This window comes from Vulpes vulpes, chromosome 16 (assembly GCF_048418805.1).
Source record: "Vulpes vulpes isolate BD-2025 chromosome 16, VulVul3, whole genome shotgun sequence".
NCBI classification, from domain to species: Eukaryota; Metazoa; Chordata; class Mammalia; order Carnivora; family Canidae; genus Vulpes; species Vulpes vulpes.
The window spans coordinates 19304085-19322046 of NC_132795.1; the positions used below are offsets into that span (position 1 = coordinate 19304085).

General features: G+C 35.4%; 1 protein-coding gene across 2 annotated transcripts in view; it reads right to left on the reverse strand.

The window, feature by feature from the left end:
• Window positions 1-5402: 5402 nt before the first annotated feature.
• FAM117B (family with sequence similarity 117 member B) overlaps window positions 5403-17962 on the reverse strand; it is a 76875-nt gene continuing 64315 nt past the window's right edge. The window contains exons 6-8 of one of the 2 annotated variants that reach the window (XM_072742004.1): window positions 16939-17107; window positions 14400-14520; window positions 5403-9301 (exon numbers count right to left, since the gene is read on the reverse strand). In XM_072742004.1, the coding sequence (XP_072598105.1) occupies window positions 8983-9301; window positions 14400-14520; window positions 16939-17107 (609 nt within the window). In that variant the 3' untranslated portion in view covers window positions 5403-8982. Of the gene's footprint in view, window positions 9302-14399; window positions 14521-16881; window positions 17108-17962 lie in introns of both variants that reach the window. The other variant, XM_072742003.1, reaches the window with a different exon arrangement.

The window sequence follows — 17962 nt, forward strand, 5'->3', positions numbered from 1 at the left end:
TCTAATTCCAATTTGGTCATCTATAAGATAGTAAAAATGGCCATGTTTGGCTTTATATGGTTACTGTAAAGATTAGGGTAAACATTTAGTTATTATACTTGGTAGGCTATCAATAGTGTTACCTACTTTTCTCAGGATTTCAGCTCAATATCCTGAACTAAACAGCTGTTCCTTGAACAGTGCAGGGTGGTTAGCCAATCCCCACAATACACACAGTTGGAAGTCTGTGTGTAACTTCTGACTCCCCCAAAACTGAATTACTAATAGCCTACTATTGACCAGAAGGCTTACCAGTAAGCCCACATTTTGTATACTATATACTGTATTCTTACAACAAAGCTAGAGTAATTAAGATAGTAAGTCATAAGATACTTTATAGTACTGTAATTTATTTTTTTATTTTTTTGCGACTCCACTGGGACTCGAATAGTACTGTAATTTATTGATGTCATGTGTTTACAAGTTTAATCATCTGTCAGTACCTACATCAATAGTTTTATACAAGACATTGTAGATACTATGTATTACTAACACTAGACGTAAAAAATGAAGATAATGTGAAAAGGAAATTCATATTTATTCACAAACATAAGAATTCATGCATTCATAATGAAGCAGCATCAGTATGACTGCTTTACAGCCTAGTATAATGCATACAATTGCTTCATAGTAGCCTAGCTTATACACTAATGAATGGTTATATTTTTATGGCATACATTAAGTAATAGTGTCATTCATAATACAGTATTAGAAACAGTACTTTTAAAAAAATACCACTTACCTGTAATGATAAGCTAATACAGTTGCTTCAATTATGAGAAGCATACTGTATGGTAATGTAATTCTTTGAAAGCAATATCATAAAACTAATCCATTAATTTTATATTATCACTTACCTTATGCCTCCGTAAGGATAGGCTATCCACTTGAAGTCTTGCACGTGATGTTCTTCACAATGAATAGTTAAAATATGATGACACAAAAACATCTCACACAGTTCTTGCCTTACAGTTATAGATTTTCACACAAAGACACAACATATACAACAGTTAAGTTTATTAACAGCATGGCATAATGATTGGTTACTATTCATTAAGTGGAAGCATCATAATGGTCTTTATCCTCATCCTCACATTGAGTAGGCTGAGGAGGAGGGGAGAAAGGTTGATCTCATGGTCTCTGGGGTGGAAGAGGAGGTGAAACAGAGAGGCAGGCACACTCTGTGTTTAACTTTATGGAAAGACATTGTAATTTCTGACTCTTTTGCTTTTTCATTTCTCTAAAAATATTCCTATATGGTATCAAATCTCCTTCCACCATTTGCTTTAGTTTCAATAATTATATCATAGAAGAGTCCATGTTATAAAACAAGTGAAAAGTAGTCTTGAATATCTGGAACCTCTCTGCCAGATTGTCTAATGTCAATTTGTTTTCTGTCACTGCTTCTTCTACATCTTCTCCTTCATGGGCTGCACTGGTTCAGAAGCAGCCATCTCCATCAAATCTTTTGTTAATTCCTCTGGTGTGGTGTCTGTTAGCTCTTGAATTTCAAGATCCATATATTGAAACTCTTCACACACACTTTTTTTTTTTTTTGCCATATCCAGAATCTCTCATTATTTCCTTGATGGACTGTCATAAGTCCGGTGAAGTCATGCACAACATCTGGACACAATTTTTTCCAGTAGCAATTTATTCTTTTGGATTTCATGGCTTTCACAGCTTTTTCTGTAACAGTGATGCCACCCATCTTCAGTGATGAGACTTTCAAGACTTCCATGATGTTTTATCAGGGTTCTCTCTTCCATAGCATTGACAATGCTTTCCATTAAGTACAGTATGTAATGAAACTTAAAAGTCTCTATGACCTCTGACCTGCAGGCTGAATTAGAGACATTGTGTCTAGGGGCAAGTAGACCACTTTGAGGTCTTTGGTGTTGAACTCATGCGGCTTTAGGTAGGCCAGGGGCATTGTCCAATATCAAAAGAATTTTTAAAGGCAGTCTCTCATTGGCTAGGTACTTCCTGACTTCAGGGACAAAGCATTAATGGAACCAATCTAGAAAAAGAGTTCTCACTGTCCAGACCTTCTTGTACAAGCAAAAGACTGGCTGCTAGTATTTATCTTTTCCCTTCAAGACTTGGGGATTAACAGTTTTATAGAAAAGGGCAGTCCTGATCATAAATCCAACTACATTTGCACAAATGTGCAAATCCTGGCTTAAATCCTGATGCTCACTTTTCTTAAGTGAGCATGGTTACTTATTAAATGTCCTTTTGGCATTTTTCCCTTCAGAATAGGGCACTTTCATCTACATTAAAAACCCATTCAGGCAGATGTCCTTTCCCCTCGATTATTTTCTTAATGATATCTGGGAACTCATCTTCTGCTTCTTGGTCATCAGAAGATGTTCTGTTTTCTTGCCATTTTTTAAACCAAACACTTTCTAAAATTATCAAACCATCCTTTACTGGCATTAAATTCTCCTGCTTTAAATCGTTCATTTTCCTTTTGCTTTGTCATATGACAAATGGTCCTTAACTGGATTAATTTATCTTGAAATGGTTGCTACTGCACTTCAGATCTCACTCTATAGTATGTTAAGAAGCAATTCCACTTTTTTTCTCTGCTTCTTGGGAAAATTTCCAGCATCTCTAATGGCACCTCATATGGGTTCCATGGTGTTATTCAAGCTTTACAGTATTGCACTAAACATGAAAAATACGTGAGAACTACAAGATCACTTTTTACTGCCATACGCAGTTTACTGAAGAGATGAATCACTCATGATGATTAGTGTTACACAGCATTTTAAGAGGATATTTGCAACACTTGAGCTTATCGCAATAGCCACAGGTATAAATGAGATTATTACAGTAATACAGTAGGTACTACAGTAAATCTTATGCAGTTGTGATTTTATTTTTTTTTTCTTTTATCTTTACGTTTGTTTACATTTCTCTTGACTACAAATGGCTCCATGTATGGTTATATGTGCAACTAAGTTTTGATAAGTTTTAACTTGTGATAGATTTATGTATATTTTATGGTAGTAAATGGTAAGATATAATACATCTACATATATTTTAAGATATAATACTATCTACATATATTTTACACATTCATGGTACCTATTTTTTAGAATTCAAAGCTACACAGTTCATCTGTTTTTTCAAATTATCAAAAATCTTCAAAAAATTTTCCAATATCTATTGAAAAAAACCTATGTTGTTCAAGGGTTAACTGTATTATAACTTTACAAGCTAAAATGAGTTACATGGGACCATTTCCTATGACTGAAAGCTTTTGGCTTTCTTAAGGAATGAATAAACTTAACAAAATATAAAGGAGGTAAGTATTTGTTTCCAGTTTTAGAAGTTACTTTCACATTCAGTAACCACTTAATGGACAGCACTATATCCCTCATCTCATAAGAAGACTGAAGCTCAAAAGTCTTCTTTGCTCAAGATCCCATGAACATTAAGCTGCTGAACCAGAACTGGTACCCCCAAACTGTGGCCCTAAAACCAGGGCTTTTTCTGCATCTTCTCTGAATTATCCTAAGGATCTCAAAAATAACTGTGGCACAGAATGAAGATAAATGGTTAGATTCCTGGTTTTTAACCAACAAAGCCTCCATGACAGTCTTCTGTAAAACATAATGATTTAGCAAGACTAATTCACACTAGTTTCCAAAATCAAACAAGGAGTATACAGAGATGAATTCTCAGTTTGAGGAAGATGTGAACTGCAGAACAAACTAGTATTTTATTTTTACAAAACCAGTAATTTGGAGATACTTATTAAAGGGAATTAGAAACAATGTCTTAAAGACTCTACTCTCATCTCTGTGTGAAGATACTGACCAACCCAAAGACATACACACAAAAGTTGTATCTAGAGTAGTACTTTTCATCATTTTGATTCTGACTCATACTATGAAATTCATTTTACTTTATAACCTAATGTGTATCTATGTCTAGCAAAAGTTTTACACACAGATATTCTCCTTATGTATGAATACTTATTTTTCTATTCAGCTTCATTAAAAAACAAAACATTGGCTAGACCTATTAAATTAATTTCAAGACTCAGTTTGAAAAACATTAAACCAAAGAGATACAAAGGCTATTTGTATTATCATACTATCCTCTGGTAGAAGTATAAAATATTTTTAAAGCATACCTCATCTTAGCAAGGAAAAAAAACTGGTATTGACATACATTGGCAGGGAATTGCTATGAAGAAGATATTGAATTTCATACCCAACTACTTAAAAGCAATTTAAAGGGAAAAGATCATTATAGACCTAAAAAGTGCTGGGTGTGTGTGTGGTATATTTAATGAATCAAAATAAAAAAATGGGAGAATAGAACACTCAACTTGAGATCTAAATCTTCTCTTCTCGGGGCACGTGGGTGGTGCAGATGGGTTAAGAGACCAACTCTTGGTTTTGGATCAGGTCATTATCTCAGAGTTGTAAGACTGAGTCCCATGTTGAGCCCCACGCTGGGCTCCATGCTCAGTGTGGAGTCTGCTTAAGACTTTCCCTCTCCCTCTGCCCCTCCTCCCTCATGCTCCTTTGCTCTCTCTTGCTCTCAAGTAAATAAATCTTTAAAAAAAATTTTTTTTTCTCCTCTCAACCTCTTTAAAGACAGAGGGGAAAGACAGAGAGAAAAAATGGAAGATTTAGAACCAATTTCAGATTTTCTTTGCATTTGATGCTAGGTTATAAGGTAAATATATATTCATTAGCTATCCCCAAATTCTAGTTAACCTCCCCCCCCCAAAATAATTTTCAGAATTTTTTACAATGTAATTTGATGACTACTTTTTATAACTGATCTCTGTAGTGACTTTTTACTTCACTTAAAATGGTGTCCCTGCTTTCTATATGTTATATATATATACTGCATGCAGCCTTCATTGGGGGCATATCTAACTAGCTCTGTTCTGTGAATACAGACAACCCCTGAGCCTAAACAACTACCTTGCACATATAAACCACTGTATATATGGAAGAACATGGCTGATTTAGAAAAAACGAATTACCAAAAAAAAGGGAAAAAATCCTCTATTTGTACTTCAGGATAACATTAGTTGACTGTCCTAGCTAAATCTCTAACTATGAAGTAATGAATTACTTCTAAACATATATTATCTTTCAGTATGCTTATCACTTACCACAAAGATCAGGTATTTTGCATTCTAGAGCAAGTAAAGAGACAGCAAGGAAGTAACAACTGACAATATTATATATCTTGCTACTTAGCACACCCATTTTTCTATACATTTGTGAAAAAGAATATACTATCTTTAAATTATTTCAGGTGAGAAGTGTCTAAAAAGAAAATCCGAAATGAGGCAACAACATTCATAAAAGCACATGGAAAAAAAAAACTCTCAAGAACAGACTTTATTTTTAACATAAAAGTTCTATTTTCTTGTGAGGCAGCAGTAAGTGTCAGATACAGGGAATACATAAGTACATAATAACAATATTTATCACCATTGGAAATGCTGTTTTTTTGGGGAGATTTTTGTTAGAAAAACAAAATTTAAAAAATTGCATTTTAAAAAGATTTACACAGCTTAAACAGATGAAAGATACAGACTTCAAAAAAACATAAATTATATTCTTCAACAGGATTGTATAAACAAAATATTGTTCAGGGATGCTCTGCTTATCATTAATTTAAGCAGAGTAAAACTTAAACCTTAAAGTGCGAAGTATTCTTAGCTTTTTTAATGCAAATTCAGCACTTCCACTGGTCCAGTTTTGAGACATCAAAATTCCAAGCATTAAGGAATGAATCTTAAGTTAGAATAGTAAACTGAATTCAGTAATGGCAAGTTTTATTTCCTTTAACAGAAGAAAATCTTGACAACCCAGTCCTAATCTTGGACATACAGAAGGCTATAAATTCTGCCATTTTTTAACATATCTCTTTTCCGGTAAAAGCCAGCCATTAAAAAGAAAAAAAAAAAGGGAAAAAAAAACCCTTTCTTGTTGCCAGTTATTCCACAGTTAGCAATAGCACCTTCTAAAAGGCTGATTTGGCTTATCATAAGTGTAAGAAATATTTTAAACAAAATGAAGACTCTAGTTCAAAATAATTTTGGCATCCATGCTCATCATATTAACCAAAGAGCAGAACAGATATTTTAAAAATATAATTGCTAACAAAAGCCATGACAAGTAATAGACTTAGTCATGATCAGAAACAATAAATTTCTATGTTTTCATCATCACAAGGAAGAAGTCAAGAGAAATAACTTAAGACAAAGTAAATAATCAGAGAATAGCTCGTTTTGCCAAAATATACATGCCACCTATTTCTTTTACTGCAATGGAAGTAAATTTATTTAAAACTTTAAAAAAAATTTAAATTATATTCCCATTGAAGCTATTCTAATTTATCTTCTGTACAGTTTTCTACAGAATAGCAAGATAATTATGGAATGTAATTTTAGAAAATATTCTCTTGAAAGTAGATCTATTTTTTTTTTTTTAATCAGCCATCTGTGAACTAAGGGTTAAGCAAAAGAGCTGAATGGACCTATGGTTAATATTTTTTCAAGACTGCAATAAAGCTCATATGCTTAAAAATTAGCCCTTTGGCACTGGCAGTTAGAGTTGTTTGTACCTTGTACCTTTTTGTCTTTCAAATCTCAGGCTCTATTTCTCCCAAACCCAAGGGATATGTTTGGTTGCCATACAATTAATTTACCTGCAAATTCACATTCTCCTTACAACCAAACGTTTAAAAGTTCCACTTATAAGACTATGTAAATTATAACTTTTAAACTTGTTCTCCCATTCTATTTTTAAATTACTTTAGATTAAGGATATAGGACACTCTACAGAAAGATGTGAATTATACAAATATGCACAACAGAGTAAAAGGAAAAACGGTTTATAAAGTGGCATTTTAGTTACAAAATACCCTTGTCATTTACAGGAATCGACAGAAGAAAGTAAGTGTAAGATAAAGAAAAAACCCACAGATTTAATGGAATTCAAGTAATCCAAAAACTGAGGGTTTTAAACTTCCTCCTCCTACCATTCATACCAACTCACCTGATGAGTTTTACCTTTTCTTCTGTACTTTTGATAGAGCAGTTCTCAGTGGTGAAATGGTAAAGTCAAGACACATAACAACAAATAAGGCAAAGAATCAAGGTTCTTCTCAAAAAACCAACCAACCAGAAAATTTAGACCTTGAATAACTGAGTTTTAGTGATTTAGAAGCCACAATGTACTATAAATCCACGTAAGCTAGTTTTGGATGGAGAAATTACCAAAATTCATCAGTGCTACCAACTGAAACCTGACAAACTTATTCTAAGGTCTGAATTTATCTAATCTGCCTAAATACATCTCCATCTTAAACTTCACAGGGCATAATTTTAATTAGTTAGATGTTTTAAAGGTGCATGAGTATAAGAAGTCCTTTCAGAAGATTTATTGCTACCACTAGGTTTCTTCTGATGGTATATGTCTGAACAAACTGACGTATTAACCTTCTAAACTGTATCCCTTTTACAAGTATTTAAATTTCTCCCTATATGTATAGGAATATTAAATTATTGCATCATAGGTAGTATATGTAGATCTTAGAAGGATGCTTTTTATCAATTACTGTTTGCTGAAACTCATTTTAAAAAAGAGCTGCTCCTTAATTTCACTACCATATACACAAACATGAAATACTGTTGTCATGTGATACTGGCAGTGACTGTATTAAGATGAGCCTAAATCCAAAACTGTATGGATTTTTCAAAGATTCCTGTTGTTTAATATGCTCCAAAGCTCTCCTGGCCAGTCTTCCCCACTGTGTAGAATGCTGGAGGGAAAACTAGCAAAATCTATAAGCAACATATCTCAGTGCCAACCACCATAAAGAAAATGTCAGTCGCAAGACTCTGTGACTACGGATTGCTATTCAATGGATTACACTCCTGGCAAACTACTAACCCTGACCAAATCCACAAGACAACAACATCACAAAAGCAAAGGAGGAAATCCATGCACAGTTATTTTAGGACCTCTTGGAACTATGATACAGTGATGATAAAGGGAGATCATGTGGCAAGTATTTTGTAAAAAACCAAGGGGGCTCTTTACTCCTAGCTAGCAATCAACACTGGGTAATTTCCTTTTGGCTCACTGACTTTTAAACCAAGTTCCAATGATGGGTGAGAACATATTAAAGCACTTGTTTCCAGACTATAACTTTTCTGACCACATGGTGAAATGTGTACAGGTGTAGTGAAGAAAACAGCAGTTTTACAAGTATTTCACCCAAAGCACAAACTTCTGACACCAAAAAACATAAATCACATAATGTACTAATATTTAATATTGCTTTTTATCTCATTATATATTTGTCCAATGCATTTACCTATCAATTCTTGTTTGGGAGAAGAACATAGTCATGAGATTAAGATTGCTGGGAAAATGTCAACAATCCCTTTGGTCCCAAAGCTGAAAACAGCTGAGAAAAGCACACATCTAGAAAGGGAAACAAGAAACAAGAGGCCACCAAAGAATCTTTGAACATCCTGTTTGCTACGTTTCAGAAAATGTAACATTGGTATTATAAAATAGTCATTTTCATATAAAAGATGGTTCTTGCAGCATCATTCATGTCTCCCTTCAGGAATTAGGTTTGCAGAGATTAGTTTTTTTTTTAAAAAAGAAGTTTAATTTGAAAACAAAAAAACAATGATATTGGCCCTCCAAAAGTAAAGAGTGAGACCTTTCTTGTTTCAACCAGTGCTTTAAGAAAAAGCAGGCTAAGCAATGAGGGAGCAAAGCCATCAGAGGGCGCTGCCTTCTTCCAGAAGTCATACTGTGACATGTCACCCTGGAAAGCTGGAGCATACCACAGCCAACTGGGAGCTCGCGATGCCATCACAATGAAATGATCTGAGGAGGTTCTCAGTTGCCCAGAAAAATGGCCACACACCCCTGTGACCTACCCTTCAGCTTCCTCAATTGGTTCTGGTGGTGGGAGTAGAGAGGCCGATGGCATGACTGTACTCGTTCCTCGAGAGACCCGGTCTTGCTCTGTGTTTGTGGACAGGGAGGCCACAGCAATAGGCTGCAACAGAGTGGTTGTCATGCCAGTGGTAACTGTCAGACTGTGACCAGAGCCCTTGAGGGTAAGATCTGGTGTGGGAAGGAGTGGCTTGAGGATGCTGACGAGGCAGAAGGCAGAGCCGCTTTTAGGAATGAAATTCACCTTGTTTTTGTCAGGACAGTAAAAGGCTGGGATTTCATGAAGCTGTTTTGGCCTAGGCACAGAACAGACAACCCAGAAGTTTTAAGTCACAGAACAATGGAAGTTAAGTTCTTTTATTATTTTTTTTTCTAAACAGATAACTCAGAGATACATGAATATAAAACTCAGGTTATATCAAAAGCTTCAAATGCTCTGGGCCAAAATGGAATTAGACACATAATTCAAAATATGTATCTTAGAATGCCAAAAGGACATCATACGTCTTTGCTGCTTTCAATTCCCTGGAGAGCCTCATGCACCATACAGGTGACTCAGGCTGGTGACCACTGCATCTCACTGAGGTCTAAGACACCCATTATAAAGAACTTCCTAAAGCAAAAGAAATTCTACATGTTTAAAGACAAAAATATGTTCCACTTACTACAGTTTTTCCAAAGCCTGTACTATTTTGTTTTTTTGTTTTTTTGTTTTTTTTTTAGCCTGTACTATTTTGAAGGGAGAAGGCAAGTCTTTTGCTAAATTCCATGACTGCACGACAAAACTTTGGTAGGCATGAGTTATCTCTTCAAGTGTGCTTAAAAATCTCTTTGACTGAAACTTTTTTTGTTTTTTAGTTAACCATGATGGTTTTCTGAGAAACATAATAGAAATGTAAAATAAAAATAAAAATAATGGTATTCTATGAAAATAAAGATATTAAAAAATTAAATTGTTAAAGTAACATGGAAGTGCCACAAAATTAAAAAGAAATTAAGGTGGGAGAGCCTAAGTAAATCAAGATTCAAGTGGGAAAAGGTAATATGATCATATGATAAAAGTATGGTGCTCAGCTCTCCTAATGAAATTCAAAAAATTAAAATTTAAGTGTGCCAAGTCTGCAACAGATTCTGGGGCCCCAAAAATGAAACAATCTACAAGAAGATAGATTAACCATGTAGTTCATGGGGGGAGGAAGATACTGGGAATGGAACAAATCCCATTTGTAATGTCTTCTGCACTTCAAACATTAATCACCCAAGTTACGAATTACTTCAAGCATCCCTAATCTTTGCCACACAGCACAAAAAAGGTCAGGAGCTCCTGTAAAGGTCTGATAGATGTGATAAAAATGGCTTATATAAGGTTTAGAGGTAGCACAGGGGAGTGGATAACCTGTGGCACAGAGGAAGAGGGAAAATTTGCTAGAAAGAAGGCTTACAAGGGAAGTAATATCTGAAATTAAGATATCAGAAATTAATAAACAGACCTGTGGAATGGGTGGGGGAAAAAAAGCTCCAAGTAGACAATGCTTTTGGTGGGCAGATTTTATTAATAGTGCCTACTACCCAAGGACAGCTTTGACAAATACAGTAATTTAAGAACAAAGAAATTATTTAACTGATGGTTTACTTTGCACTGTTCTAATATATGATGGAAACGTCCAGTAATTTTAGAGTGACAAGTGTATTTGGATAGATTAGTGATAAGAAGGGTACACGATTCTCTATTTTTACTATCCAAGAGTATGGTTTTCAATTCCTTGAAGAGGACAGGATGTTGAGTTTAGGATTCTATAATTAAATAATACTTGAATTTTCTTTTGAAGGTGGAATTATTAGAAGTAACTTTCATTCTTATTTTAGGGAAAAAAGGCCAATCAATTTTTATACCCTCCTCCAAATGAGGCCTAGATTTTTAGTTAATTAATTTCTTTGAGACTATCTTGTTTAAAATTACTTAACTTCTTTACTGCTTTCATTAAACTAGATCACACAGAAGATAATATAAGCAGTAATAACTTATCCAAATAGCACCAAGATCAAGAAACAAAACCTTACCAGTTAAAAGCACCAACCTCCTCCACCACAAACAAACAAAACAACCCACAACAAAACAAAACACCTTCCTTTGTCTTCTCTCTTCCAGATCCACCCCAACCTAGCAAGAGGAATCACCTCTAACATTTTTCTAGAAGAATACTACCTAAGAAATGTATTATCCACTGGTGTATGACCCATAAATACCTAGGCAAACAGAAGCTACAAGTACTAATACTAATTCAAAGCTTTCTTCAAAACTAAATAACCATAAATAGAAAAAAATCTCATAACTAATTTTAAATTTTTACTTTTCCTTAAAAAGTTATTCCAAAAGGATTTTTTATCAAAAATGGATATGACTGTTTGAGAGCTTTCTGAAAAACTGATGGATGGGCTGAATAGTAACTCTTGGTATTCTTATACTGATGCAAGGAATTCTTTCCTGCCTTTTTTAAAAGGCCTGTGTAATTTTTTTAATGCAGGCATAAATTATCAGCAAAGACAATGGTGGGTCCAACTTACTTCTAATCGAAAGAAGAGAGAGAGAAGGAGGGCCATGTTGTATTTTTAATAATACCTCTATACTGCAAAGAGGCCATAATATCTAGGAATCTAAGGTAACTAAAAGCCAAGGAATTCATTAGTTTGGAGGAAGAAATAGCATATTTGACTTCCTTTTAAAAAAAGACTAAGCGCAGATGGCATGGCTATGGTATGTTTCGTTTCACAAAGAACATAGAGACTGAAAGAAGTACAAAATGTGGTTTAAATTCTGGGTCTTAATTCAACCATCTATTTCCTTTCAGGTAAATAAACAGATATTTCTAGAAACCAGAGCCTTCACCCCACTCCAATCCCCAGTTCAGATCAGAGTTATTTCCTTTAAACCAGAAGTTAAGAGTTAAAGAGAAAAGTATTCTTCAAAGAATGATTAAATAAGCTTAAAATTTTTAGATTAGGACCAGTAATCTATCTTTGTTTGTTGCTGCTGTGCCTAGTGGGTTTTGCTCTCATTTGGACAGAGGTAGGGCAAAAAAGACTAATTTTTTTAGACTTTGAGTAATTTGTTTTATTGGTAGAAAATTAAAATTACCTCTAAGGAATCCACTCTTGGGTTACTGCTGTTAATTTGTTTTTGAAACATAATGAAAATGCTTAAAATAGAATAAGTTTTTGTATGCTACACATCTTTTATATCAGTATAATTTATAACAAACTATGTACATTTTAAAAAGAGTTAAGTCACCTTCTAATAATAGATGTATGTGCCATAAAACATATAATATGTTACGGTTTACCTTCTATTTCTTTGATCTAGCTATCCATCCATACACACACACACACACACACACACACACACACTTCTAACCATTCTTTCCTCCCTTTAGATACAAATAATGTAGCTCAGTTATTAAGTCCTGAGACATTTTCCAAATGCAAGAGTTTACAGCAGATACCATAGGACACCAACCTACACAACAAATATTCACTCAAGTCACTTATAAAAAGAATGCAAACTGCTTTTGAACCAATCAACAATTTCTCTGCATTTGGGCAATTTTAAAAAAGATTTTATTTATTCAGAGGGAGAAGAGAAAAGAGAGAGAGAGGGAGAGTGAGCAAGGGTGGGAGAAGGGGCAGAGGGAGAGAAAATCCAAAGCAGACTTCATGCTGAGTATGAGCCCGACTCGGCTGATCCCAAGACAAGATGACCTAAGCCAAAATCAAGAATCGGGTGCTTAACTGACTGAGCCACCCAGGCATCCCTGTATTTGGGCAATTTTAACTACCAATGAGTAAATAAAAAAGCTCAACTCCAAAAAGGTCCATTTGATTTTTACTTAATAGAATGATTCCATATCTTAAGAACTCTCATGGAAAAGCCTAGGCCAGCACCTGCAAATTGGGCATAAAAAATGTGAGGTATTTGTTAAAGATCCACAGTCCAGGTCCTACCTCCATATTTATGCATTAGGCTTGAGATGGAGCCTGGGAATCTGCAGTTTCAACTCATATCCTAGACGATTATGATTTAGGAAGTCCATGAAGCAGAGCTAGAGAAATTTTGCTTAAATTCTCAGCTAGCACCAGTCAGGCTTTTAGACTAACATAGTAGGCATGGGAAGGTGGGAGGAAGCAGTTGCTAACACAGTTTTCAATTACTGTCATAAAAGCAGATAGGAGACTGACAGCTGGGATTTCCTAGTATAGAAATTGAGGGAATTTAAAAACAATGTTCTTTGTGCAGCAAAATTATTCAATGTTTAGGTTAAAAGAAGCACTGACAGGAGGAACACATGGAAGAACAAAAGGATACCATATTTCAAAATGACTCCAAGATGTTCATAATGGAGGAAGAAGATCAATTTCATGAGTCAGTCAAGATTGGACAACCTACACATTGTGTTCCAGGTTTCACAGGAGAGGAAATGCAAGAAGGATGACTCTTAGACATGCAGCCATAGTGATATTGGAAGGTGAGGGCCCAGTACTACCATCTACACTTACCAGTACTACCACTACCATTACCAAATAATGCTCATTACACCTACTTTGCTGTCTCATACATGTCTATAATCCTGAAGCCATCACTTATAAAGCAAGGAGCCATGGCTACTGAAAATACTAAGGCTAATCTTAAGCAAATTTTGAGTCTAAAACTATAGTACTTCACCAGATGACCAGCCAACAGAAATATGAGCAAAGGAGATCATATACCAACAGTACTAGACAATGTTTAAAATCCTACTTCTTACATTATCTTCATCACAGTAACATTATTCTACAAAGTAATACAATTCTATTTCCTATACTGACAGACAAAATACTTCTAATACTGTTTAAAGAACTAGAGACCAAAAATACATAAAAACTGAGGGGAATTCAATTCTTGAAAAAAAGAAACCACACTAGATGAGATCTGTGGTCTACCTTGCATAAAAATACTGCTAAATTCAATGTGTGATATTGACTGTACACAGATTCAAAAGTAATAGCCACAGATGACACATTGGGGACAAGTGAGGAAATATGAAAAGCAACTGGATATTAGTTGATATTAGCGTTGCTGTTAATTTTATTTGGTGAGATAATGATATTATGGTTATAGAAGAGTACTATGCTTACTTTTAGGAAACAAATGTTAAATTCTAATTACCATTAAAGTGTCATGATGTCTGCAACTTATTTCCAGAAACTTCAGCAAAGAAACTACCCACCACTATGCCAGACAAAGCACATGTTAACAAAATATTTACTCCAGAATCCAGGTTGTGAATATATGGGTGATCACCGTACTATTCAACTTACTTGAAAATTTTCATAATAGAAGTTATTTGGAGGGATACTTACGAGCATTCCTCAAAGACTTTGACCCTTTCACAGCCCTCAGGAGGTTCCCTTTTGAACATATAACTGTTGTTAGGTTTTGGTGAGGTTGCATATTTGGGCAAAGGAGAGTTGTTCCCATTCTCTGCAAAAAATAGCATGCTGGATTACTAAGAAATACTACTCTATAAATGCAGTCATACTATATTTAATTGCTCATGGCCTCCCTCCACACTATGAACTACTTGAGGGTAAGAAGAGTGTTTATTCATCAACATCACCTCCCAAGATCTAACACAATACCTGTTAAAGTGGAGAAAATTAATGTTTGCTAAATAAATGCATAAACAAAATTTTTTTTTCCACTTACAATTACTATAGCTCAGGCTATATCACTTAATCCATGGCCCTTCACACTGATATCTTGCTCCCTTTTTCTGTTATATACCCAGCAAACAGACTCCAATGCCAGTTCCTTTTTTCTAGTACACTTAACTAAGCTGGTTCTTCACTGGCTGCCTAACATTCACTCTTGGCCTGCCCTTCAGAATTTCTCAATTTGATTTCTCTGCTTCTCTGGTTACAATCCCTGCTCCAGGTCGTCAGGAGTCTTCTATGCACTGTACGCCAAAGACTTCCTTTTGCCTATGAACTTCTCCATACCTGAAGAGGTCCATCTCTATTCATCTGCCAAAATTTCCTTCAAAGTCTAGCTCAAACTTTTGAAATCTCTTCAAATTAACCCTAACAAACAAAATACTTCTTCGCTCTGGTATTTCTGTTCAGTGTTGATATTCTCAATTCCACTACATTAAAATTCCTGATATCTAAGTGTTCTAAATTTTCTTTTATTTTTTTATTTTTATTTATTTATTTATTTATTTATTTACTTACTTACTTATTTATTTTTTAAGTGTTCTAAATTTTCAGTGTGACTATGTCAACTAAGTCCTACGTTTTTTGTAGGCAGTAGCGCTGTGGCCTTATTTTCTTAGAAATTTCAAAAAACTAACCAGTCCCATCTCTTAAAGTCAAATAAACCATTACACAAAATTCATGGAGTTTCAACTCGTTACTGAAAAATAGAAAGTACGGCAAATTTTAATAACCATGTTTTTTAAAGGAGGTGTGTATGTGTTACATTTGATTGAGTACTAAGTACCAGGAGCCGTGCTAAATGGTCTGCATTTACTATTCCTTTTAATCCAAACAATAAGTCTAAATAGTAGTTAATTATGCAGATTCCTGATAAGAAACACACAACCCAACCAAAGGATTTAATTCTGTGAGTGTCAGACTTGGGTACACATTGGGAGCATCAAAAACTCTTGGAACTTGTATCTCCACCCGCGGGGGGTTGTGATATAATTGGTGGAGGGTGCTGGCCTGGAGTATCCATATTTTATTTAATTTAGAAGCTGGTAAAAAAAAAAAAAGGTCCAAATAATAACATTTACAACTGCCATAGATAGCTTTAACTGACATCTTCAGGAACTCTTAAGATTCTCTGCACTTGTTACAGTCTCAGTAATTTAGGTGATTGATGGTGATGGTCAATTGTAACTTTTTAGGACATTCAACACTCTTGTAAGAGGTTTGAAATAAATGATTACTGAACTCACTGCAGAATTTACAAATATATTATTGCCCTTAAGTACACACAGTACCTTGGGTTAGGCTAACAAAATATTGCCCCAATATAGACAGATGACAGGTTATGTTTGTTTTAAAAAGCAAAGCAAGAGAGGGGCAGCCTGGGTAGCTCAGTGGTTTAGTACCACCTTCAGCCCAGGGCATGATCCTGGAAATCTGGGATGGAGTCCCACATCAAGTTTCCTGCATGAAGCCTGCTTCTCCCTCTGCCTGTGTCTCTGCCTCTCTCTCTCTTTCTGTGTGTCTCTCATGAATAAATAAATAAAATCTTTAAAAAAATTAATAAAAGGCAAGAGAGAACAAAGTGCTTTTTAAGACAAATGTTCATTTATACCAAAAGAATGTCTCTCACTAATAAGGAACTTGCATTAACAAGTGAAGAAAAAGAAAAATTACAAACAAAAGTCGACCCAACTAGGGATCTCTGGGTGGCGCAGTGGTTTGGCGTCTGCCTTTGGCCCAGGGCGCGATCCTGGAGACCCAGGATCGAATCCCACGTCGGGCTCCCGGTGCATGGAGCCTGCTTCTCCCTCTGCCTGTGTCTCTGCCTCTCTCTCTTTCTCTCTCTCTCTCTGTGACTATCATAAATAAATTTAAAAAAAAAAATTAAAAACAAAACAAAACAAAACAAAACAAAAGTCGACCCAACTAGACCCACCCAACTAGACCATCACTTGAGCACTATAGTAAAACTGTTCTGCACTTAAATTTTTAAAAATCTATGTTAAGAATGCATGTCAAAGTAATTACGTTAGTGGCCTTAAGTGTGTCTGTTCTATTACAAAATGAATAGAATGAATGATACAGTAGGTAGTACTCCTTTATCTGGTAACAAGTCCCTCCTCCATTGTACCTTTATCCCTGGGGTCAACAAGCAGGTCATCAGCTGAACAAGGGCTCTCTTCGCTACCTTCATTTGAGATGGTGAGGAAGGATGTGGGCGACACAGACTGAGAGCGGCTGCTGTCATTGCTTCCCCTGTCGGCACCCCCGGGGGTCTGCGTGTCAATGCTGCGTGTGCTGCTACTTCTCTGTACCAGCGGGGGAGGTGCACGATGGCCATCTGGAATATCTTGTGGCTGTTATAAAATTTTTAAAACATGTGTATTTATCATCAATTTTGAAATTCACCAGAAATGCACCTAATATCAACCTTCCCCTATTGTTCCAGATGACTCACAGGTCAGAAATGCCCCACTTATTAGGTCTAACGAGAAAAAAGCCTTTGTGTTGCACCATCAGTGACATTCCCTACTGTCCTACTGTAGGGACTGCCCTACTGAACACTGAGCAGCAAATGCAAAGACTGTATTCCTAGGGTTAGTCACAGGACAGGTGGTCAATGTTGCTGAATGATAAATTTCAATGAATTAGTTATCATGTTCTAAATATTTTTAAAATTGTCAAGTACTGCCATGGTAAAAGAGAAAGGAGGAATCTAGGCATAACACTAGGTTCCATATTAGAAGAGAAGGTCATCCATTATATGAACTAGTGATAGCTGATGACAGGTCCTGTTACCTTCTCCCCTGCCTACATCTCCCTGAGAAAGTTTTTCCAAAGATACCTTCCTAAATAAGGGAAACGTTAATGGTAGCAATGGTTTTTATAGGGGGAAATCAAGGAGAACATTTAGAGGAAATCTTGTGTGGCTCACTTAATAGGAAAACCAGCTCCCCATACACCTTTGGTTCATTTATCTTTATTATTTCAGGGGGTTACTCCCATCATGCAGTATATGGACAAGAGGGTGTGGGAAGTTGTGTCTCCTCCAAGCTAAACCAACCTTTAATCTTCACAGAGAGGATCTTAAGCATCAATAAAATACTACTTCAAACTCCCCAATTCCTCTTTCACTGAAGAATGAAAGCTTAAATATACTCTGTGACATGCTTTTAAATATAAATAGGAAATTTTCTCACTGTGTCTTATGT